Source organism: Salvelinus alpinus, chromosome 2 (assembly GCF_045679555.1).
Source record: "Salvelinus alpinus chromosome 2, SLU_Salpinus.1, whole genome shotgun sequence".
Classification (NCBI taxonomy): Eukaryota; Metazoa; Chordata; class Actinopteri; order Salmoniformes; family Salmonidae; genus Salvelinus; species Salvelinus alpinus.
In genome coordinates this window covers 34,429,190-34,452,661 of record NC_092087.1, presented here as the reverse complement: position 1 = coordinate 34,452,661, position 23,472 = coordinate 34,429,190, and the positions used below count along the sequence as shown (strand labels likewise).

Sequence of the window (23,472 nt, the reverse complement as noted above, 5' to 3'; positions counted from 1 at the left end):
AAAAACACAGGCATTATACCATGTCTGTTATGTGCCTCTTACAAAGCAGTAGGGAAGTACTGAGCAGCTGTGCAATTAAGCTACTCATGGTCATTCTTTAGACCTATATTGATCTTCTCAAATTGATCGTGTTTGTGATAACTGAATCAATGTGTACAATAGTATATTTTAGTTCCCACATTGTAATTGCTGAGAGTGAGCTACATTTACTTTATTTTCCTACCACCTGCTGGTACATCTGCATTACTGCAGACAGCAATCAGATTGCAACTAATCACATCTACCAGCCAGCTATTTTGGTAGCAATTGAGACTGGGAATGAGGTTAGACTGCAAGCTTTCATGAGAAGTCCACAGATCTCTTTTACAGTGATCCTGCCGTAGTCATTCAACAGTCTTGATACAATAATCTGAATCCAGCCACCTATCACTGTGAAATGTTCAGTTTACAATGTGCACTTAAATCCACATATGGTCAAAGATACCCGAGGAGACTGCACAAGTGCACATTTAGAAGGCACACAAAGGTCTAGTTCCAGAGATTACCTGGAGTGAGAAATGTATGCCTACATTTATTGATGCGAGTGAAAATCACCCATGCAGTGTGTAGAGTGTGTAGAGCTGAACTCCTGGGCCCAATGAGTCCTGGTATCACTAATAAGAAGCTGACCATTACTGTAAAAGCACAGTAACCTCAGTGTCCACATCAGTTCTCTATAAACAGGTTTATTAAAATTATAATCTTTAGATTACCTAAAACCACTCTGAAGCAAAACATTTCATCCATGTGAGTGATGGACATGCAGAACAAAAGCAAAAATTACAATAAAGATAGCTTTTTACTGTTTTTATTGTTGTTGGAGGCTCTAATACAATATGAATCATAAGCTTTACAAAATTAAAACAAAATACAACAAAAGATTCCCCCCAAAACAGAAACTGTCAAAAGCTTCCGTCAAGACGCAAAAAGACAAACTGTGAACCCCAACATAGACAAGGGTGAAAGAGAGAAAGAGACAGAGGGAGAGAGACAGAGGGATGCAAATCGTCATGTTATACACAGTGTAGGTGGGGGGGTTAATGACATGGGTATACACAGTGAATTTAACAGTCCATCCCCATGTTTTAGCAGTCTACATCTCCATCTAGCCATCCCAAGATCCCATGCTCCCACAGACTCTCAACGCATGTGGATGGAGTGGGACAAAGAGCAAACCGTTGACCAATCCTTACAATACATAATATCGAGAGACAACCTCTTCCATTCCGTTCCCTCCAATACATCGCTCAGAAAATTGACAGTTATATAAGGTGGTGGCATAGACACTTTGATATAATGGGTGCAAGTAAGAAAATGTTGGTAAAAATGTAATGTTTGAATGCCCAGCCTGCCCCATCTACAGAACAGTCCGTCAGCCCCGTCCCTTAACCAGAGGATAGGAGAGCTGATGTCACTCATTCAAAACTGACTCAGCTGTGAGCGCGCTATAGGGATAAAAACATTGCCGTCACACTAAGATTACCATTAACCGTCATAATATTCATAACACAAGTCAGAGAGAGCGAGAAGGTGAATGGCTCCATAGAGAATGAGATGCCTCAAAACAATGCGCGCAAATAAAAAAAATGAATAAAAAGCTAAGCATTTTTCTCCATTTTTTGTTTTTCCACGAATGAACAAGGACGCAGCACTGAAACAGGCATACAGGGATGGAAGGAGAGATACAAACAGAAACAGACAAAATATGGCGGGAGAGGTGGAGGGTGTGAGAAACAGACAGAGAAAGAAACAGAAAAAATAACAATAGCATCTCTAGCTTTGCTGTTTGCGTTTAAGTGCCACCATCAGGTCGTTCTTCAGAGCCTCCTGCTTCGATTTGTCAGCCAGGGTCTGAACACTCCTATCAGGGGAGAGAGGGAGGGAGGAGTGAGTGGGGCAGATTAAATATACAACAGATTACAAAATCAACCCAACACCTACCCCCCTAAGCACTTCTGTAGAATATTTATTTTTCATCTAAGCAATATGATAAGAGTTCCACACAGTCTCACAGATACTAAGGTGAGGCAAGTACCATAAAACTATCCAATAGGTACAGATATACAGGAGTGCCAAGGGGAATAGGGGTCAATTTGAAACTCCGGAATAGATGTAGTAGCAGTGAGTTTGTCAGAAAGCAAATAAGGTACCTAGGTACAGGGTATATGCAGGTTCCATGAAGTTGAATTTAAGATTATCATTGGTATTTTTACCCCCTTTTTTCTCATCGCTGCAACTCCCCAAAATGCTCGGGAAGCGAAGGTCGAGTCATGCATCCGCCGAAACATGACCCACCAAACCGCGCTTCTTAACACCCACCCGCACCAGTGTCGGAGGAAACACCAGTCACCTGACGACCGAGGTCAGCCAACAGACCTTTTTAAAGCTACTTGGAAAGCAATATAATACCAATTTAAGGTCTGCGTGCACCACACACCTGCTAATATTCCTCTCCAGAAATGAGCCCATTTTGGCAAAAAGGAATATTTTCACCAAAGGCTATAGCCTACATGGATCATATCAGGCAGGTGTGCTAGTTTAGCAATGAGCATTCTCCTCCAGCCTAAGGGATGTAGTACCATAGTGGCTAGGATACCGAAGGCTGAAACATGGTGTTGCCCATCTGCATTTGTTTAGGCTATCCCAATGGGCTAATCGTTAGATAGATCAAACTAAGTGTTCAGAATTCTGGCTTCAATACCAGCATAGTACAATGATACTCAATACCACTTTGAAAAAGTACCTTAAAGTCAAATATACAGCACTGTTATTGTATAAAACAGAGTCAACACTCCATTGCGCTAGGTCACCAGGTGTACAGGCTTAGTGTTGTTTATCAAATTGTATAGGCTACCTTGCACTCTCCTCTATCTCTGGCAATGTCCCGACTCTCACTGGCACATGACACGCACACACAGAGGAGCACGTGGTTAGATCTCTAACATCTTGAAAGTGCACCTGGAGTATTATTTGAGGTTCTATTTTTTTCTTCGTAGTGGCAACAATTAAGCAGTGACACAATATAAAACTGAAACACTATAGTCATGTCCACCGTAGTTTGTAAGAACTTTGAAAACTGAATTTAATACATTTTAAGACTTAAGGCCTTTAAATCAGATACATTAATTCAAGACAAAGACTTAAGGATCCGTGGACACCCTGAAGAAAGCCTGATAAACACAGATGGAAAAACAGCAAATTAATTTTGAAACACAATAAGCGGTGAGGATGTCACACTGTCTTTCACTGTTAAGAGGGGGTGCAATCAATGTTAAATGTTTAGACAGGTAAGTTAATCTAGGGCTCTTCCTCATGCAACTCCATGTTGGAACAGCTGCAACAAACACTCCTTGAGAAAACGTCAGGGAGTTGCAACTGTCTGAGAAACCACTCATTCACCACAAACAAAACCACACACCATGCCACTACATTACTCGCCCAATCTCTCTTTCTCTCTCACGCGCAGGCACACACACTCCAATGCCACAGACACACGCACAGCGTGTTGTCCCATGCCAGACGATACCTCTGGCCCTAGTCAATGAAGATCTGGCGCTGGGTGAGGACCTGAGACAGCTCCTTCTGGAGCTGCCGGTACTTTTGGTTATCAGGCAAAGAGTCAATAGATCTAAAGCACAGTGGAGAGGGGGCAGGAGGTAGAAGAGGAGAGGGACAGGCAGACAAATGAAGGACAATTGAATATAGAGTAGAGATGGAAGGACAGCAGGAGGAGGAGGAGAGGAGATAGTGGGATGAAAGAGAACAGGAAGAACATGGGATTGAATAGGGGAAATGGAAATAAATAAACAGGGTTGGAATTGTAGAACTGAAAAACACAGAAAATTACATGGGAAGCAGATAAAACAATATGGCAGAAAAAAAGATGGAAAATCCCCGTTAACAGATACAGCCATGGGTAAAAAGGAGTACGGAGGAACTCCCGAGTGGCGCAGCGGTCTAAGGCACAGCCGGCCATGTCCGGGAGACCCATGAGGCGGCACACAATTGGTTCAGCATCGTCCGGATTAGGGGAGTGTTTGACCAGACGGTATTTACTTGTCACATCGCGCTCTAGCTACTTCTTGTGGCTGGCCAGGCGCCTGCAAGCTGACTTCAGTCGCCAGCTGGACGGTGTTTCCTCTGACACATTGGTGCGGCTGGCTTCTGGGTTAAGCGAGCAGTGTGTCGAGAAGCAATGCGGCTTGACAGGATCGTGTTTCGGAGGACGCATGGCTCTTGACCTTTGCCTCTCCGGAGTCCATAGGGGAGTTGCAGCGATGGGACAAGACTAACTACCAATTGGATATCACGAAATTGTGGAGAAAATGGGGTAAAAGTAGAAAAAAAAGGAGTATGGGTGAAAGAGGTCAAACAAAAAATGCAGTAGATGAGTATCAAAACCAGGGATGGGCAACTGATGTGGCCCACGGCACCTCTTTTGAAGGCCCTCTGATCAATCCCCCCCCGGAAAAAACGGGAACTCTGATTTCAATTTACTGTTTCAAATTAGAATGGTAGACTACACTGGGTGCAATTTTTGATTTGGTTTACATCAGAAGTTTTAGTTTTGTTATGTCAGTCAATTAGCCCATGTCATCATTTTTTGATTGCTAAGTTTATATAGCTGGCCGCTAAACTGTCATCATGATCAAATTACCAGCCAGGGGGCCCCTATTGATTTTGTTAGTCAGTGTCAATCAGATATGAAAAAAACTGCAAACATTTCTCTCCACCCTATGGCAAAATCTGTAGAATTGCACAGAATGAACTCTAAAATGTTTTTTATCCACTGTCAAGTGGGGGCCACTAAGATGTTTTGCTCGCAATGTGGGGCTCCTCGATGAGTTCAGATTGTGGTTCGCACCCCCATCGAAGTTGCCCAACCCTGATCAAAACTGGTGTATCACGGGTAAATTGTGAGACTGACTGATCTACAAATAATATTGATTAGCTATTAAGGATACAAGGTGATTTGCAGATCAGTCAATCTCAACTCGCCTTTAAAAGGCAGCTGCAATGTCGAATGCGCACACTAACTTTCTACCAATGTGACGTGTGTGTGTGCCCCTGCATACCTCAAGCCATTGACGATGTCCTTGGTCTTCCCAAAGTAGATCTCATTGAGAGTGGAGCGAATCTTATTCTCCATATCCTGAGGTTACAAAGTCATTCACATATAAACATTAAATCTTGTGATATCAATATACCGCAGTCATTTTACTGTAACTAAACACAGTATTACTGTATACATTAAAGTATTACTTGGTTCACATGGGTTTACTGTATAATTATTTCAGCTAAGGAATCCATGTGAACCACCATGTGCGTAAGTAACTCTATATGTCAGTGAGTGAGAGTGTATAAGGGCATGCACGCATAAGGTGTAGTTCTGCCCACCTCCACCAGGCGGCCAATGTTGGCAATGTGTGGGGAGGACTCTCCAACTGTCTCGTCTTTCTCCATCTGGAAGTAAAAGATAGGGATGAGGGTATTGTAAAGTGTTGCAACTACTAAACCAGGAGACATAGATCACGAAAGCATGCGTACCCCCCCCCACCACACAGTTGTATGTAGACTGAAAAAAAAAAAAAAAAGCAACAATTTCAAATATTTTACTGAGTTACAGTTCATAAGGAAATCAGTCAATTTAAATAAAATTCATTAGGCCCTAATCTACAGATTTCACATGACTTGGAATATAGACCTGCACCTGTTGGTCACAGATAGCTTAAATTTTTGTTTTTTAAAGTAGGGCCGTGGATCAAAAACCAGTATCTGGTGTGACCACCATTTGCCTAATGCAGCGCAACATATCCTTCGCAGAGTTGATCAGGCTGTTGATTGTGGCCTGTGGAATGTTGTTCCACTCCCTTTCAATGACTGTGCGAAGTTTCTGGATATTGGTGGGAACTGGAACACACTGTCGTACACTTCGATCTAAAGCATCCCAAACCTGTTCAATGGGGGACATGTCTGGTGAGTATGCAGGCCATGGAAGAAGAAACATTTTCAGCTTCCAGGAATTGTGGGGCCTTGTATTATGCTGAAAAATGAGGTGTTGGCGGCATATGAATGGAATGACAATGGGCCTCAGAATCCTGCGACGGTATCTGTACATTCAAATTGCCATTGAAAAAATGCAATTGTGTTAATTGTCCGTAGCTTATGCCTGCCCATACCATAAACCCACCACCATGGAGCACTCTGTTCACAATGTTGACATCAGCAAACCACTCTCCCACACAACACCATATGTCCTCTGCCCGGTACAGTTGACACTGGGATTAATCCGTGAAGAGCACACTTCTCTAGCATGCCAGTGGCTATCGAAGATAAGCATCTGCCCACTGAAGTCAGTTACGAAACCAAACTGCAGTCAGGTCAAGACCCTGGGGAGGACGACGAGCATGCAGATGAGCTTCCCCGAGACGTTTTCTGACAGTTTGAGCAGAAATTCCTTGGGTGTGCAAACCCAGTTTCCTCAGCTGTCCTGGTGGCCGACGATCCCGCAGGTGAAGAAGCCGGATGTGGAGGTCCTGAGCTGCCGTGGTTACACGTGGTCTGCGGTTGTGAGGCCAGGTGGAGGTACTACCAAATTCTCTAAAATGACGTTGGAGGTGCCTTGTGGTAGAGAAATGAACATTGAATTCTCTGGCAACAGCTCTGGTTGACATTCCTGCAATCAGCATGCCAATTGCACACTCCCTAGGAAAACTTGAGACATCTGTGGCATTGTGTTGTGACACAAAACTGCACATATGATATTAGTGGCCTTTTGTCCTCAGCACAAGGTGCACCTGTGAAATGAACACTGTTTGATGATGCTGTCAGGTGGATAGGTTAACTTGACAAAGGAGAAATGCTTACTAATGCACAATATTTGAGAAAAATAATATTTTTGTGCATATGGAACATTTCTGGGTTCTTTTATTTCAACCCATGAAACATGGGACCAACACTTTACATGTTGTGTTTTTATTTTTGTTCAGTGTAAGTACCTGTCTTGTCAGACTGCCACCCAGGTTCATGGTTCCGGACCCGGTCTTGGTCGTCTGGAGCCACAGCATGACAGTGGAGGTGAGTTTGTAGTGAGCGGTCCGTCCGCTGGACTTCTCCTGCACCTCCACCACATGGATGGAGTCCCAGCAGCCTTTGATCTTCTTGGAGCCGTCTCCGGCCTTCTTGATGAGGATGACCCCGGCAAAGCCATGATCCAAGTCCCACAGGTATACAGAGGAAACACCGCCCTCAAAATACCTAACAAACACAGAGGGCATTGATAATAAGACTGTCATTGGTGGTTTTATCAGGTTATTTCTTTGTGTCATAGACGTCGTATATCATCTGACATACAAAAGGTTGTAATGCTGTTTTGGCCAATCAACATCGAGGATCCCCAACTTCCCGTTTTATAATGTGTTAATGATATTACTATGGTAGAATGATAAGCAAACGTCTCTGTACTGGTTTGCTGGTAACACTAGTGGCCTACTGGTATTAACCGGTCTCTGTACTGGTTTGCTGGTAACACTAGTGGCCTACTGGTATTAACAGGTCTCTGTACTGGTTTGCTGGTAACACTAGTGGCCTACTGGATTAACAGGTCTCTGTACTGGTTTGCTGGTAACAGTAGTGGCCTATTGGTATTAACAGATCTCTGTACTGGTTTGATAATACCAGTAGGCCACTAGTGTTACTAACATGTCTCTGTACTGTTTTGATATTAACACTAGGGGACTACTGTTACTCACAGGTCTCTGTACTGGTCGAAAGCGTTGTTGGCCTCAACCTCTAGTTTGCGCAGGCGGGCAGATGGCATGGCACCATCGTCGATGGGAGGCTCATACTTATTACTCCATGGGGATCTGAGAAACAAGAACGAGCAAGAGTAAATCCAAATCAAGGGTTGTCACTCTTTATCATTTGTGTGCGTGGTCATATTTCCATGTTTGACAAACAAATAATTCTAAGTAATTGTTATATACCAGGCATGGTTCCTGATGACATTGATATGTGGGAAAGAAAGGACGGCAGTAAAAGAGGAGCTGCAGGCTGTCAGGTCTTACCTGTAGGAGTCACCATCTCTGTTGTAGTCACAGAGCAGGTAGTCTTTCCCCACCACTTTGTCCCGGGCGATCTTCAGAGGCTGGTCCACAGAGGAGAGCAGGTCCTCACATAGACTGGGCACCTGGGCACACACACACACACACACACACACACACACACACACACACACACACACACAGAGAGAGAGAGATAGCCTTCACGACATGTTCCAACAACACACTTTCAATAGTATTCTACATGTTCACACAAACACACTTTCAACAAGAAACTTACACGCAAAGCTTCTCGCAAACTTACATGCAAACATTCAAATGTTCTCCAAAACATTTACTAAAATAAGTCTCTCGCATTCAACTATATTTCCAAAAAGCAATTTTTTAAAGCATGCTGTACAATTTCATACACAAAACAGTTTATTTAAACAGGTACCATAAAAACTTACAAACAACCGATTTCATATACAGCTAATATGATTTGAAACCTATCAATATGTATTTGTGCATCAACCCACTAAAAGCCCATTTAAGATAAATAGAGCAATGACTCACATAGTTTGAGTCTTGAATTTAGTCTGACTACTGATTACAAGGGTGTGTGTCTAGGGTGGTGGTGCTGGGGGTAGCAGGAAGCAAATTTACTAAAAGAACGTTGTCTTTGGCAATTCAATCCACCTTTAACAGTTGCCAACTATGCTGGGCTAGACAGTAGGGGTAGAGAGAGGGCATAATGTGCGTGAGAAACAGATGAGGCAGGGAGACAAGAGAATGCCGGCATATGATATCCTTGAATCAATATGAGGGGGAAATAAGGTTAAGCTGTTTTTTTCCTCATTCCGCCTCCTTGCTAAGTGGGAAATGAGAGAGGGAGGGAGAGGAGGGAAAGAATTTGAAGGGATATCAATGGGTCTCAGGGGATAAAGGGGTACAAATAACTTCTCAGAGTGACATGGACCCCCCCCCCCCCCTTCCTACCCACTCCTTAATCAGAACACACAGACACAATGCCTTCTCTGTTCCCTGGACACAGCCCCACACACCTGGCAACCACCAGACACACAGAGGGGGAACAGGGACAGACGGAAGGGGGAGACAGGGGTCGAAAGTAGAATCACAGAGGAAATAGAGTGGGTTGGGGGGGAAGAAAAGTAGAGAGGGGGAAAGGGTGGTGCTAGAGGAGGATATGGGAAGTGAGCTCATTGGATTCCCAACCATCAGGAGTGAGTGTAAGGAGAGGGCGGGGGCTAAATGGGCCCATGTAGAGTGATTGACAGCTTTTCTAATGACCGCTAACAACTAGCTACATAGGAGCGGGCTGAGGCGGTCAAGGAGAGTGCTGGTGCCCAGGGGAGAGAGGTGTCAAAGGGGAGAAGGAAGGAAGAGGAGCAGACTGGGGTCTGAAGGGAAGAATGGATATGACCATAAAAAAAGGTGGAGAACGATCACTGGAGAAAGTGTGGTTTGATTTATGTCCGATTCAGGTTCATCTCTCAGATCTGGTTGCACTATGGGAGATTTCAAGCACAGTCCGGGCTGTGTATAGGACTGGGATTGGTTGTCATCTACCGGCAACTCACCAAGTCTATGAGGTCACTGAGGTTCTTCTCGATCTGCTGGGGAGGCAGACGCCTCATCAGGTCCAGAGCACAATCCAGCTGCTGGTCATTCTGAAATACACACACACAATGAGTCAGCTTTTGATACACATTCCTGCACACAAAATGCATAGGCCTAGTTCTGCAAAAGAAAGTCTAAAAGCAAGTTGCACTTGACATTTTTTGTCCATTTCACAAGAGAAAATGTGTGTTTCACTGTTCATTTTACATTGATTGGAAGCAAATTTGAACCTTGCCAAGTTCACCCCTGCAAAAAAATTCTCAGCGGTTTAGGCGGGTCTTGGAACGTAACAGGCTAGCTGTTTTAACAGTACATTTTCATTCCTCTTCTGAGATTAAATGGACTTTTAAATGCTAAAATGCATCACTATCACTGTCTGAATTGAATCAACTAAAATAGATTGAATTGAACACAGAGCAAACAAAGCTCCCAGCCTCTCACACAGCTCCAGCAGACTGAGGGGGCAGCCATTGATGGATGCATGTTACCTTCTTACGGTGGATAGGACAGGGGCGAGCCAAGCCAGGCCAGGCAGTGACTAGGCTATGTAGGGAACATTCAAACCCTGGCAAACATAGCCATACACTCACTTAGGCAGTAAACCGTATTGAGGGGTATTCGGAAATCGTTTTTCTAAACATTTTAATATTTGTAGCTACTTTTTAAGTAAATACCTGCAGGCAACTTGTGCAATAAGTTAGAATATAAAGCAGATTGCGTTCTTCATGTCACCTGTCACATTATGAAGCTTACCGTACTTCCACAGAACAGTTCAGCCAGTCACATGTTTGTAAATAGCACAACTGGAGAAAGCAGGAGCAGGTGAGTCCAGCTGTGTATTGACAAGGGTCTGGAAGCCACATGTAGGCTAAATGAGCTTACAATTGAAAAGCAAGGTCTTTTTTGCAAAAACTATGCATATGGCCGGCACGGTTGCTTCAAAACGGCATCCAGGATGTCATCTAGTGTATATATAAATCATTGGGCTGGACTCATTCGTGGGTCACAACAAGTTCACGCCCCAGGACGGTATGACGATATGAAAATCCGGATACCGCCCAACTCTACACATCCTGAGATTACAAAAGTCATGGAGCTAGCTGCTTATGGTTTCAGTCACGAGACTTTATCAAAGCAAAACTAAGTGGCATGAGAGACAAAGTTCTGGATTTGCCCCCAAATAGCCTAGTTGTTCATGTGACAAACCCATCTAGTAGCCAACACTAGGTCTGGGCCTAACTGCAGTTGGTCTGGACCAATGATGTATATAAACCCTGTCTGTTGATGCTATGTTTTGGCCATGGAGAGGCTTTGAAGCTACCGGTCGGCCATATTAGCACTCCTCAGAAAAGCAATCCTCCAAAGGAATGAATGGAATTCTACAGTATTTCATGTTTAGCTCACATAATATTATAACAGTATGCATTAAGGTGTTAAATATAATAAATGTGCCCAAAAACAAAATGTAGACATTAGTAAATGCATTTCTATAACTTCCTAATTAAAAAAAAAAATGACTATGGTGGGGGAGTGCCAAGATGGAGGCACGGTAGCTTCAAAACAGCATCCAGTATGTAATCTAGTGTATATATAAATCATTGGCCTGGACTCATTGGTGGGTCACAACAAGTTAACGCCCCATGGCAGATTCCTTTAGGGAGCGTCTAAAACCACAACTGGGCCTTGGCTAAAAACATTGGTTTTGTTTACTTGTAGGGGCAAAATAAAATACTATAAACCTTTTGACTGGGTCAAAGATTTATTTTATTTTATTGATAGGCCTAACCATGGTAGTTGGAAGACAGATTGACTGGTTACCATATAAGGCAAGGCTGTTAATCATCCTGTTATTGATACAGGCCCGTCATTTTATGGTATCTGGAAAGGTCAACATTTTTTGAATGCTTGAGCGCTCATAAATGAAGACAAGTTACCAGCAACTGAAAATGTTACTAACCCTTAACAAAAATGTGAACAATTCACTCCACTGCCTTTTCTACTTTTTCTGCTAGTACAAACCTTTGCGAGGAAAGAAAAGAGTGCTCATTTTAAAAAATGACTCATTCGTGGAGAATGAGTAGCCATTAACTCAATAATCTGCTCCTACAAGCGAGGATTTTTCACTGTAATGTGAAATTGTCTAAATTGTCTCAGTTGATTGTCGATAACTAAATGGCTGGCTTGGTGATTCTGTCCTAGTCTTTTAGAACTGGCCAGAGATGTGCCCTGGGAGACCAACATTGAGAAAGTCATAAGGCAGTTCTTCCTTGATCTAACACCTCAGGGCTCAGACTTGTCTTTTTTAATACAGGCCTGTTCGACTTTGTCAGACAAGCCCATATAAATGAATGTGATTGAACTGAACTTCAGAAAGAATGAATATGGATTGAGTCATGGCATCAGTCGGTCTCTCCACAAGCTCCCTGTCTGTTCACTTACTGAGGAGATCTAGCAGGGGCACAGAGGGGATTGTGGGTAATAGGGAGAAGCTGAGCTAGCAGACAAGGCCACATAGCAGAGCCTTCCCGGATGGTGTTCTTCTCTCACTGAACTATGCGGTGAGCAGCAGAACATTAGCGTGGAGGGCAGGCCAGCCACAACATGAAACCACTGAGAAATGTACAGGACGGAGATTTGGCAAGGAGATAAGGAGCTGCAGGCCAGAGAGGGTCCATAAAAATGTTGCGCTTCACCAATACATCTGTGAAAACAACGTTCATCTTTGTATTACGGAAATGAATCAAAGTGCTTTGACTGATGAAGGATTCTTATTTTTAATGACGTTATGTTCTGGGCCCCCAGGCAACATGAAGCGAGCTAAACTTTCTAAATAATAGCACTGATTGACCGATGACAACTTTTGCTTTAAATTGAAACTTTTCAGCAACCCCAGGCAGTGTAATCTGAGAAGTTTGTGTAAGTGAAGCTCGCTGCTGTGCTGTGCAACAAGAGTAACATTTCAGATACTTTTTTTGTCTGTGAGGTGATCTCTTGCCTGACGACTCGTACTGAATTTAATTCCACTGCTCTATCACTAGTTATTAGGGAACTCACAATATTTTCACAATACTTTGGTGCCAATACAAGATGTATTGCAATTCTCACGATTCAATATGCATGCTACTCAATATTGTGATTTCGATGTTCCAAACATATTGCTCACTATACGTCTGCTGCAGAGGGACAAGAGAGAGCCATGAGAAAACCAGTTTTGATCAGTCATGGAAATAAAAGTGATGTAAACAAATTGGCTCCCTATTTAAAAAGAATATGGAGAAAAAGCTATGAGAGAAAAATCCTGTTTTGGTGCAGGTACAGCCAACCAGCGCAAAAATAATATTGCAATATTGTCAAAACGATATATCGTCAAAAATAATATCCCGATATGTAACTGTATCGACCCCCCCATCACTACTAGCTACATACATTCAGTCCGAGCCTGACGTCAAAGTGAGGGGCGTTGTACAAAACACCCACCAGAATGGTTTGAACGTGTTCACATTTGATAAGCTGTCAGGAAGGAGAAAAAATCCTCATTGTGGAGACAATATGTTAGTGGGCATGGCGTTTGGTCGCAGCGTTGTGGATGGGTAGCCAGGCAAGATGATCTCTGTGCTCTATTGAAGTTATACTGTAAAATACTTCTATTTCAGTCCAAACAAATGTGATCATCTACCTGGAAAGTCAACAGTCCATGAATCTTCCTTGATTCCCACCTAATAAAATGCAACGGTCAATGACATGGGATTGTTGTGCATGTGTGAACTCAACCGAGGAATGCAGATATCTGAAGCAAGTCAAGTCGCACTCATCAAATATGCACTAATGCAGTTCCGACAATAGTCATAATATAATGAAAGTCAAGAATAACTGAAATCTAGTAACTACTGAAAAATACTATCTAGCGCAGGAAACACATTCTTGAAAGATGTAAAGATTAGGCAATATCTCAGTTTGTCTGTAAGGACCACCAATCTAAAGTCTCCTACTGTCATTCTCATAAACAACATCTGATTCTCATAAACAAAACACACCAACTGACAGATTCCAATATGCAATACAGACAAATTCGATAAAATACCAACTCAATGTCTTTGAATCAATACCAAGTCATCAGATGAAACCAAGGTGGAGACTACAAGCCAGATAAGAGCAGCTGGCTATAGGAGAATCACACACCCAAAATCATTCTTTCCCTAAACAAACTTCAGTCTGCTTTCTCCTGAACACCGCCAAGGTTTTCAGATCATGTACTGCATGCCCTCTCTCACACTTTTGGTTTCTATCTAGGCTGTTCTGGGCAGATGAAATAGTCTTGTTCAGCCGACACCTGCGCTCCTTGACACTGTTTACCAACGGCCCTGTCTTGCGTAAACACTGGACCAATTGACACAGGAGTCAGAGGCGGCGGTGAGGCTGGACCAACAGGATGGATGAGGTGAAGTCAGGGGGTGGCTGGGGAGACAGACCATCTGCTCTCCACTATAGGAATATTGTATCAGAATTCATTCCAAGCATGAAAGGGGGACTATTGAAAAGGGGACTCATAAAAGGGGGACTATTGAGTCCAGTGGAGTTGGAGGTGAAGAACAGTGTGAATGTTGCTAGTTGACAGGGCAGCCACACATTACTTCAAATGTTTAAATCCATTAGGTATTTAAAAATATTTTGTTATATTGTTAAATAGACATGCAAGTGACAACAGTGGTTGAATTTCCTTCGTCAGGTGCACCACAATAAGCTTAAAATTCAAGGATGTTATTGTTTTTTAAAAACCTATATTTAACTAGGCAAGTCAAACAAATTCTTATTTTCAATGACGGCCTAGGAACAGTGGGTTCAGGGCAGAACGACAGATTTGTACCTTGTCAGCTCGGGTATTTGAATTTACAACGGTTACTAGTCCAACGCTCTAACCACTAGGTTACCCTGTCGAATATTCTTTCCTATTAGTATTTAAAAGGTAGTTACATTATTGCGCAAAACGGTGTAAAACGTGTTATACAAAGTTACACTGACAGTGTTGTCAACAAAAGTCACTGAAAACGTAAATCACATTGTTGAAGCAAAGTAAAAGTTGGGAATTGTGGTTTACACGTCACCTCCAATTCATGCGAGAGAATGGGCGGAGCAGGCCGATTTTAGCGACAAGCAACCCGGTGCTTGTACTATTTTAACCATGGGGTGTGTGTCTGGAAGAGGAGGGGGTGGCGAGAGCGAGACCCTAGTCTCTAATCCCTGAACTAGTTTCTCAATCCAAAACATCCTGTAACTTCAACAAATTGGCTAGTTAACAATGAAATTCGGACTAGGAATCATAGGTCGTTTAGTTAACTGTGAGTAGCGTATATACATGTCTATGCCATTTTCGAAACGCAACACAGCACTTCCTATAAAAGGACAGCTAGCTACTGTAGCTGGCTAATATCCCTTAGTAGCCCCACCAAAATCTACCCATCCCCATTTCTCCAGCTCGTCTCCGCGGCCTTACCATGTCTGCGGCGCTCGGTGACGATCTCGGAGGGCAAATATGTTTTCGCCGATGGCTTTACACGTTCGTTGTATTGTGCTTGCACGACTTGTTCGTCTATGCTACTGTTGTTTTTACCCCCACCAGATAGATGTTGTTTCGCCTCCCTCACTGAACCCAGCCTTGTCAGCGAATTCACTTCCTCAACCGGGGTACAGGAAGGAAGGAAGGGGGACGGAGAAAACAAGAGGCGGTTGCATATCCGGGTCACGCTACTCGGTCTCTGAAGCAGCCAATCGGAGAGGAGTAAGTAAGGCATTGCCAAGTATGGAAAGAGGAGAGGAGTGGTGAGTGGTAAAAAGTAGCCTATATACAGAAAGAACAGAGAGGGCGATAGAGGGAAGGTATGATAACGGGGCTGATACACTGTACACCATTTACTCATGCTTGTCATAATAATACTCTGATCCACAAGATTAATATTTTATTATTTGTAAGAAGGGTACAAGATCCTGATGTAGTCTGTATGTGACCACACCAGGACTAAGTGGTCTAACGAATAAACCTAGGTCTGACTCAACCTTGTAATACTGGCCAACCAAACCGGCAAAAGATCTGTGACACATTACATAGCAGAAATATAACACAGCTAGGCTATTGCAATTGTTGGTATCAACATCATTTAAACTACCATGCATGTATGTGCCAATTGTGAATTATAATATGGGAAATAGGCTTAGTGCTTGTCTGAGATTGATGATAATAAATAGGTGATTTTTACAGTACTTCAGTCTCTTCGCTCAGACATTGACCCAATATCAATTGTTGTAATGCCTCTGAACTCATAGTTTGGTCATAATAAAACTTCCCTCAACAAAGTACTCTTAGATATACTGTAGTCTACCAGGCTCTCCAACCCTGTTCCTGGAGATTTAACATCCATGTAGGTTTTCACGCCAACACCATTATAGCGCACCTGATTCTAATAATTAGTTGGTTGATAAATTGAATCAGGTTAGTTAGAACTGAGGTTGGAGCAAAAACCAACAGGGGGATAGCTCTCCAGGAACAGGGTTGGAGAGGCCTGCATAGTGCATCTCTCTAACCCGCTGGCACCTCTTCTGCCCATGATTGATAAGGGGATTTTTTTTGCAGTAGGCCTACATATGGGACTGATATCTGCTGCAAATAGATGATTTTTGTTCACCTATAGCACTGATCCACATTTTTGTGTTCACTGATTAAGCAAAGGTTGCAGGTAAAGATTCTGCTTGTTTGCTTTACTGATTTCATTGCAAGCATACACAACACCTTATCATGCAATGGAGTGATACATGACCATTGACCGCTGGATATCCTAATGATCATGGTTTGAGACTTAGCTAATACAAAAAAACTGTGGTGTAATAATGGCCATTTGGATGATTTAATTTCTGAATGCTTCATCCAAGCTGATGCAAATCAGTATGTGAAAGCAGTGATTTACATTGTGGATGTATGACAATGTCATACATTGCATTTCATATATTTATTTCAGTGGCACAACCTACTTCACTACAGTTTCTAACATTGCAATGTTGTCGAAATGTTGCAGAAATTAAAGTCATATAGAGCAAATATTGTCATCACATGCATCCATGTAAAATACATATCTGCAAAATTATGTTGACGTAGGTGATCACATGACCTAAATCTCGCGATTTCTGAAGATGTGAGTCAGAAGCTGAAAACAATGGCAAATGAACACGAACAGAAGTGGGACCGATGCCTAGCTGATAGCGCTGTGAAGATAGGTAAATATTGATATTTCATGAATGCATTTATTAAGAAATTGATTCCAAACAGAGTACAACCTAAAAATGCGCAGTGTAAGCCGGGGACCAGGTGCATGAGCTTAGTAAGGCCACCTGTCTACTTATGTGGGCCATAACTTACCCGATGAGGTCCATTGACAATTTAAACCAAAAGCCCCATCAACATAGGGCTTTTTTTTTTTTTTTGTAATTATATTTCAGGCAATTGTGTTGAAGAAACGGACCAAAACATTTGCGCGCTCATGTCCTATATTTTTGTATTATTCTGCGACCAGTCCAGGAAACACATTGTGCCCTTCACCGTCAGTTACGGTTTTGAGTTAACTTTTCAGTGACAGTAACTATTAGTCCTATAACATGCTGTAAAATGTTGCTTACATTACATTGATATAAAATCAAAGAAATACTGAAACTGGCATATGACATTGAGTCCTCTAGTCTTAATAGGGTAATACGATTAACTGAACCATTAAACTATCCCGTAATGATGCACATGAAATGCATGCTCAAAGCATAGGACTGCATTACACATTGTGACATGACATATAGCTACATAAAGCATAAGTGACATTTGTTAGTGTTAGAATTTCTGCACGTGACATTAACTTGAAACATGCATGATTAAAATGTTCTATCAACACATGTTTGAAGTGTTTCATCCCCTACACGATCCAGCAACTGTAATAGTAAAGTAACATTATGATTAAGTAGATTAGGGAAGACAGTATAGTGCAACTGGGCTATACCGTCTTTGCTGACTTTGCTGTAAAGTGTTATAACAATTTCCATTAAAAGTAAGTTAAGCATACATGACACATATAAATAGTTTTAAATGGGCTTGATAAGGTGATCAAGAGGCAAAAGAAATGCACACCAATTTAGGCGAGGTGCTGGCTAGCGGAGTAGAACACTTGAAAAATGTAAAGGAGAGTGGCACACTCTCTAGGAGCTCAGATGCAATAATTTAATAACCTAATTACCAAAGTTTCAACAGACGAGCTGTCTTCATCAGGGTATAATGACAAACACTGCAGGGTGACTAGTTTTATATAGTGTCACTGTCAAAGGACACACACAGGTGTCTGTAATCATGGCTGGGTGTGGCCTGATATCATTGGTTAATTCTCAGATTTAATTTTATTTATTTATTTCACCTTTATTTAACCAGGTAAACTAGTTGAGAACAAGTTCTCATTTACAACTGCGACCTGCCCAAGATAAAGCAAAGCAGTGCGACACAAACAACAACACAGAGTTACACATGGAATAAACAAGCGTACAGTCAATAACACAATAGAAAAAAAGAAAGTCTATATACAGTGTGTGCAAATGGCGTGAGGAGGTAGGCAATAAATAGGCCATAGTAGCGAAGTAATTACAATTTAGCAGATAAACACTGGAGTGATAAATGAGCAGATGATGATGTGCAAGTAGAGATACTGGTGTGCAAAGAGCAGAAAAGTAAATAAAAACAATATGGGGATGAGGTAGGTAGATTGGGTGGGCTATTTACAGATGGACTATGTACAGCTGCAGCAATCGGTTAGCTGCTCAGATAGCTGATGTTTAAAGTTAGTGAGGGAAATATAAGTCTCCAGCTTCTGCGATTTTTGCAATTCTTTCCCGTCACTGGCAGCAGAGAACTGGAAGGAAAGGCGGCCAAAGGAGGTGTTGGCTTTGGGGATGACCAGTGAGATATACCTGCTGGAGCGCGTGCTATGGGTGGGTGTTGTTATCGTCACCAGTGAGCTGAGATAAGGCGGAGCTTTACGTTGAGACCTAAGGGAGCAAGGGTCTTTAAATTAAAGATCCAGGCAACCTCTCGTTTAACAATAAATTGTTGAGGTCACCTCCTCTCCTAGGGAGGGTGACATGTTCGATGCCGATATAAAGTAAGGACGAAATCGAGTGGTTTGCTTCCAAAAAGTGTTCCGCAACTGAGTAAGTCGAGTTTTTGCACCTAATGGTGCTAATATGCTCCGAGATTCGTACTTTTAATTCACCCTTTGTTTTACCCATGTCATTTTTACCGCAAGGGCAAGTTATAAGATAAATAACTGCCTTAGTGGAGCACGTGATAACACCTTTGATTGGGATCTGTTTCCCTGTTTGGGGGTGTTTGAAGGATCTACATTTATAAGTGCCATTGCATTGAGCACAGCCATTAATTTCACTTGTAGTTTACATCCAGTAGGGGCGCAAATAGACATTGTGCAGGGATATCTTGGGGTGATAAATCAGAGTTTACCAATTAATCTCTGAGACAACATAAAGGTGATAAAACAATGTCAACAATGCAGTGTGAAGGTGGTGTCCAATATCCATAATAAAGGAATATTGTCTAAGAACATGACACACAACATTCTGATCTGGAACCAATGATATTCCTGCACCCGTACAAATATTTGGGGAAATTGTCTATGTAAGTAGTTTTGCTTAAAGAGTGATTTGAATTATCATCTTTCTTACAGAGGTATTTGGTTTTGGAATGTTTGCTAGCTTTGGAGCAACTAGCCACGAGGACTGCCAAACTTAATATTTTCCTTGTTTTTAGATTTACTGTATTCCCCGAAAAGGTATGTGGGTTGACAACAGCTGGGTTTACAATAATCCACACTTAGTGTTAAGAGGCCAAAGGTTGTGAAATCACGTTGCCCCCAGCAGGGAGCCTGTAATAGCCAGCCTATCAGGACAGACAGGAAAGCTGCTGCACAGTAAGAGGGGAACAACAGAAAATAAGAATGATGGATGCACAGTCAGGAGAGAAAGGGGGAGGAGGAAGGAAAGGTAAAGATATCAGAGGAACAGAGGGAGTCAAGCTGTGGTTGTATAGAGGTTCATAATAGTAAATCTGTTGCAGATCTGGCCTCATATTTGGCCGGCTCCACTGCTTTTCGGCAACAATCACAGGGAGAGGGAGAGGGAGGAGGAGACATGGAAAGGAAATGAGAGAGAGAGTGGGGCTAAAGAGACAGAAGTTGTCTGTAAATCTTAAAGGCCCATTGCTGTCAAAAGTTTAGTATTTTTTTGTAAGTTTTTTGAATATATATATTTCCACACTGTTGGACTAATACTGTGAAATTGTGAAGATAATAATTCCCTTTTTAGTGTAAGAGCTGTTTGAAAAGACCATCTACAATTTCAAACCCTGTTTTGGTCGGATAGAGTTTTTGCCGGCCTGGTGTCATCACCAGGCAGTAAAGTAATTTAATAGACCAATAAGAAAGTTCCAAACCTCTCTGCCAATAACCGCTCGTTTTCAGTTTCCCCCTCCCCACTCAGACCACTCCCAGACAGTCCAAGCAACAATCACAGTAATGTACTTAATTGTTACCCAGAACTGATTTGATATTGTGGGTTAAAAAAACGGCTGCATTGGACTTATTTTTTTTAAATTAAGTTCAGACTGGAAAGCGAGGGGGGGGGCAGCAGAGGTTGTAGAGGAGCATGATGTGGCAGCAATAAAGATGTCTCAGATGTTGTCCCTTTGTTTTTGTGGTCTTGTTTGACATTTGTAAGTTGTGTAATTGAGACGGAGGGAGCAGTGTCTGAGTGCTTTGGCAGCTGCGTATCGGTCATGCTGCATAGCTCTCTGAATCCAATTAAGAAGTGGAGGGGCCCAAACTGTTGTTTTTATGTATTTCTGCGCTGGCTGGCCCTTGGAGCTGGGTGGGGCGCTGCACACAGCGAGGTGAAGCTAAGCACACAAACACATTCTATCTCTTCAAATGCCCCCTCGGGTCCACACTTACACTCTATCATTGTGTCTTGTCTGTCCATCTCCCTGCCATGAAGATCACCTCACCTGGACCCTCTGCTTGACCTGACTGGACTCTCACTCTCCCTAACTTAAACATCCCAGATCTCTAGATCACACTGCTAGTTCTCTATCTCACTCAACCCGCCTCTCATCTCTCCTCCCCCTTCGTGTCTTTCCTTTACAGCACTAGCTCCTCCTACCCCTTGACATCTCTCTCACTCAATGACATTTTTTTTGCTCTCGTTTGCTCTTTATTTTTTATTATTTTGTCTTAAGTTTACTTTCACATGCTTTTCTTCATTTTCCCCCTCTGCTTCTCTCTCTAATGAACAATGTCTGGCTGACAGGTGCTGTTTACCAGCTCTGGGGTCAGCAGCCATGTTGCCCCTCACCTCACCTCATTAGAGCAGACTAACTTCCAAGCACAACAGGGAATTCCATACCTGTGTGTATGTGTGCATTACCCCAATACTTAATCATAGGGTGTGCTGCAGACTTGTTTTTTTGTTTCTATTCCTCTGGAGAGGTTTATGCACCTCCTTTCACCCCCTTTCTTTTCTTTCTTTCCTCTCTCTCGCTGTCTCTCTCTAGCGACCGGCCTTGGCGTGGGGATTGTGTTCTCAGTCCTCTTCTTCAAACGTGAGTATTGCCTCAGACAGCAGAGAACAGTAATTGTAATAATAACGCTGTCCATGTGTTGATCTTTGTGGGAGTTATGGTTTGTTTCATATAAGTGAATTGTCTGTCTCGTCTCTAGGGCGCACTTGGCCAGTGGCATTTGGATCAGGTGTGGGGCTGGGCATGGGCTACTCCAACTGCCAGCAGGACTTCAGGTCACCTTACCAGCTCCATGGTCACAGGGTAAAGGTGAGCAAATCACACACGTCATGACCAAGGTCGATGCCTTTAAGGTTGAAACACAGTATTCCATATTTTTTTCCCTCAACAATAATTGCACATAATAAAATGACTGTTCTATTTAATCTCTTTCAGGAACAGTAGAAGACTGAGGAGAGTTGGCTGATGTAAAAGTTGTCTCGTCCTCATTATTTTGCTGCTTGTTTTTATTTTATTTTGCTGCTTGTCTCCCTGCCACCCAATGTATTTACTGTGTGAGTCTCACAGGGCAGTCGTGTATTTTTGTGTATATACAAGTAATGAATCATTTGACAGAAAATTCCTGATTTACTTCTGTCTTGTATCTGTGTGAATAAAGTTTGAATGCTAACAAAGAACATGTCTATTTTGAAATGAGTTTGGCAAGCTGTGTGTGTTAGAGAGCGGGAGGGAAAGGAAGAATGACAGTATTTTGTGTGTGAATGAGTAGGAGAGTTAAACTCCTGCTGTCCTGCTACAGCCCTCAAGGAAAGAGGGAAAGCAGGGAAAAATGAGAGCTAAAGAAAATGAAGCCATGGATAAAATCTGGATGATGGAGAGGGTGTGGAACAAAGATATTCCTAAATGTACAGAGAGAGGTTAGATAAATGTTTAGTGAGAGGGCTGTATACTACAGGTGAAGATGTGGTCAGGTGGTAAATGCAAAGTGTGGGGGAAACAATATCTGCTGTGTATTGCTACCATCTACCAATACGACACTGTATATTGCTACCTAGCACTAAGATGAATAGTTTAAGCGGAGGAACTGTAGGACATGTTACATGTTGCGCTTGTAAGAAGGATTGCAATAGACTTTGTTCCAGGTACAGCTACACCATGCAGACTTTCTTCATCTGGGAGTGTTTGGGAGCAGGACAATGGCAGAGTACCTGTGTGTGTGCTTGTATGTGTATGTTGGAAGCGGTTGGAAGTGTTGGCAGTGATTGTGTAGGTGGTGCACGGAGAAGAGATCATGTTAGCTTGTGTGTCTTTTGTGAACAATCCTCTATGTCTGTGTGTTCATTGGCAGTACTGATTGTGTCTGGGAGTATGTTTTGGGAGTGTGTTTGTCCAGCCCCCTGGTGCAGCAGAATTTGTGGAATGTTCTGGAATGCCAGTTCTGGACTGAAGCTCAGCCCTTATTACTAACAGGTGAGTTCCGCTCCGTGCACGTCTGAACACACATTCACACTTTCACTTCAAGGCACATATTTAAACACATGTTCATACGCATATGTACTGAAATTCACATGCACACTCACTTAAACTATACACATTTCTTACAGCACACATCCAGATATGACCAGCCCCGCATATACAATCTCAAACACTTATTTGCAACATAGAATACATTTCAAAATTACATTCACATGTATCTCTCTCCATAGTAGATACAGTACATTATTCAACAGTGATGTGTGTGTGTATGTATGTATGTATGTATGTATGTATGTATGTATGTATGTATGTATATATATAGATCACACACACAGTACCTATCAACATTCAAGAGTTTTTATTTTTTTTACATTGTAGAATAATAGTGAATACATCAAAACTATGAAGTAACACATATGGAATCATGTAGTAACCAAAAAAAGTATTAAACAAATGTAGATTTTAGATTCTTCAAAGTAGCCACCCTTTGCCTTGATGACAGCTTTGCACACTCTTGGCATTCTATCAACCAGCTTCACCTGGAATGCTTTTCCAACAGTCTTGAAGGAGTTCCCACATATGCTGAGCACTTGTTGGCTGCTTTTCCTTCACTCTGCGGTCCAACTCATCCCAAACCATCTCAATTGGGTTGAGGTCGGGTGATTGTGGAGGTCA

At 42.4% G+C, this 23,472-nt stretch overlaps 2 protein-coding genes across 3 annotated transcripts; one reads left to right on the top strand and one right to left on the bottom strand.

The window, feature by feature from the left end:
* Positions 1 to 831: 831 nt before the first annotated feature.
* Positions 832 to 15,487, bottom strand: capzb (capping actin protein of muscle Z-line subunit beta). 2 transcript variants are annotated; one of them, XM_071375338.1, is made up of 9 exons: positions 15,211 to 15,439; positions 9,680 to 9,769; positions 8,106 to 8,227; positions 7,791 to 7,904; positions 7,038 to 7,296; positions 5,437 to 5,502; positions 5,115 to 5,191; positions 3,566 to 3,667; positions 832 to 1,900 (listed from the first exon to the last, which is right to left on the bottom strand). In XM_071375338.1, exons 1-8 carry the CDS (start codon positions 15,211 to 15,213, stop codon positions 3,574 to 3,576), a joined length of 825 nt encoding a protein of 274 aa, XP_071231439.1. In that variant the 5' UTR covers positions 15,214 to 15,439; the 3' UTR covers positions 832 to 1,900; positions 3,566 to 3,573. The 2 variants fall into 2 exon arrangements, with proteins under 2 accessions (XP_071231439.1, XP_071231447.1); XM_071375346.1 differs by lacking the exon at positions 3,566 to 3,667 and having other exon boundaries at positions 15,211 to 15,487.
* A 1,364-nt stretch (positions 15,488 to 16,851) lies between these two features.
* Positions 16,852 to 21,998, top strand: LOC139559364 (MICOS complex subunit MIC10-like). Its single transcript, XM_071375328.1, has 4 exons — positions 16,852 to 16,982; positions 21,355 to 21,402; positions 21,521 to 21,630; positions 21,757 to 21,998. Exons 1-4 carry the CDS (start codon positions 16,922 to 16,924, stop codon positions 21,763 to 21,765), a joined length of 228 nt encoding a protein of 75 aa, XP_071231429.1. The 5' UTR covers positions 16,852 to 16,921; the 3' UTR covers positions 21,766 to 21,998.
* The last annotated feature ends 1,474 nt before the right edge of the window (positions 21,999 to 23,472 follow it).

Bases quoted from the DNA above. Each gene is read 5' to 3' on its own strand.
- capzb (XM_071375338.1), bottom strand. The intron at 5,192-5,436 runs GTGGGCAGAACT...TTGTAACCTCAG, and splicing joins ACATTGGCCGCCTGGTGGAG to GATATGGAGAATAAGATTCG. The intron at 3,668-5,114 runs GTATGCAGGGGC...ACTGTGCTTTAG, and splicing joins GACATCGTCAATGGCTTGAG to ATCTATTGACTCTTTGCCTG.
- LOC139559364 (XM_071375328.1), top strand. From the start codon at position 16,922: ATGGCAAATGAACACGAACAGAAGTGGGACCGATGCCTAGCTGATAGC. The intron at 16,983-21,354 runs GTAAATATTGAT...GTCTCTCTCTAG, and splicing joins TGATAGCGCTGTGAAGATAG to CGACCGGCCTTGGCGTGGGG. The intron at 21,403-21,520 runs GTGAGTATTGCC...TCTCGTCTCTAG, and splicing joins CTCAGTCCTCTTCTTCAAAC to GGCGCACTTGGCCAGTGGCA.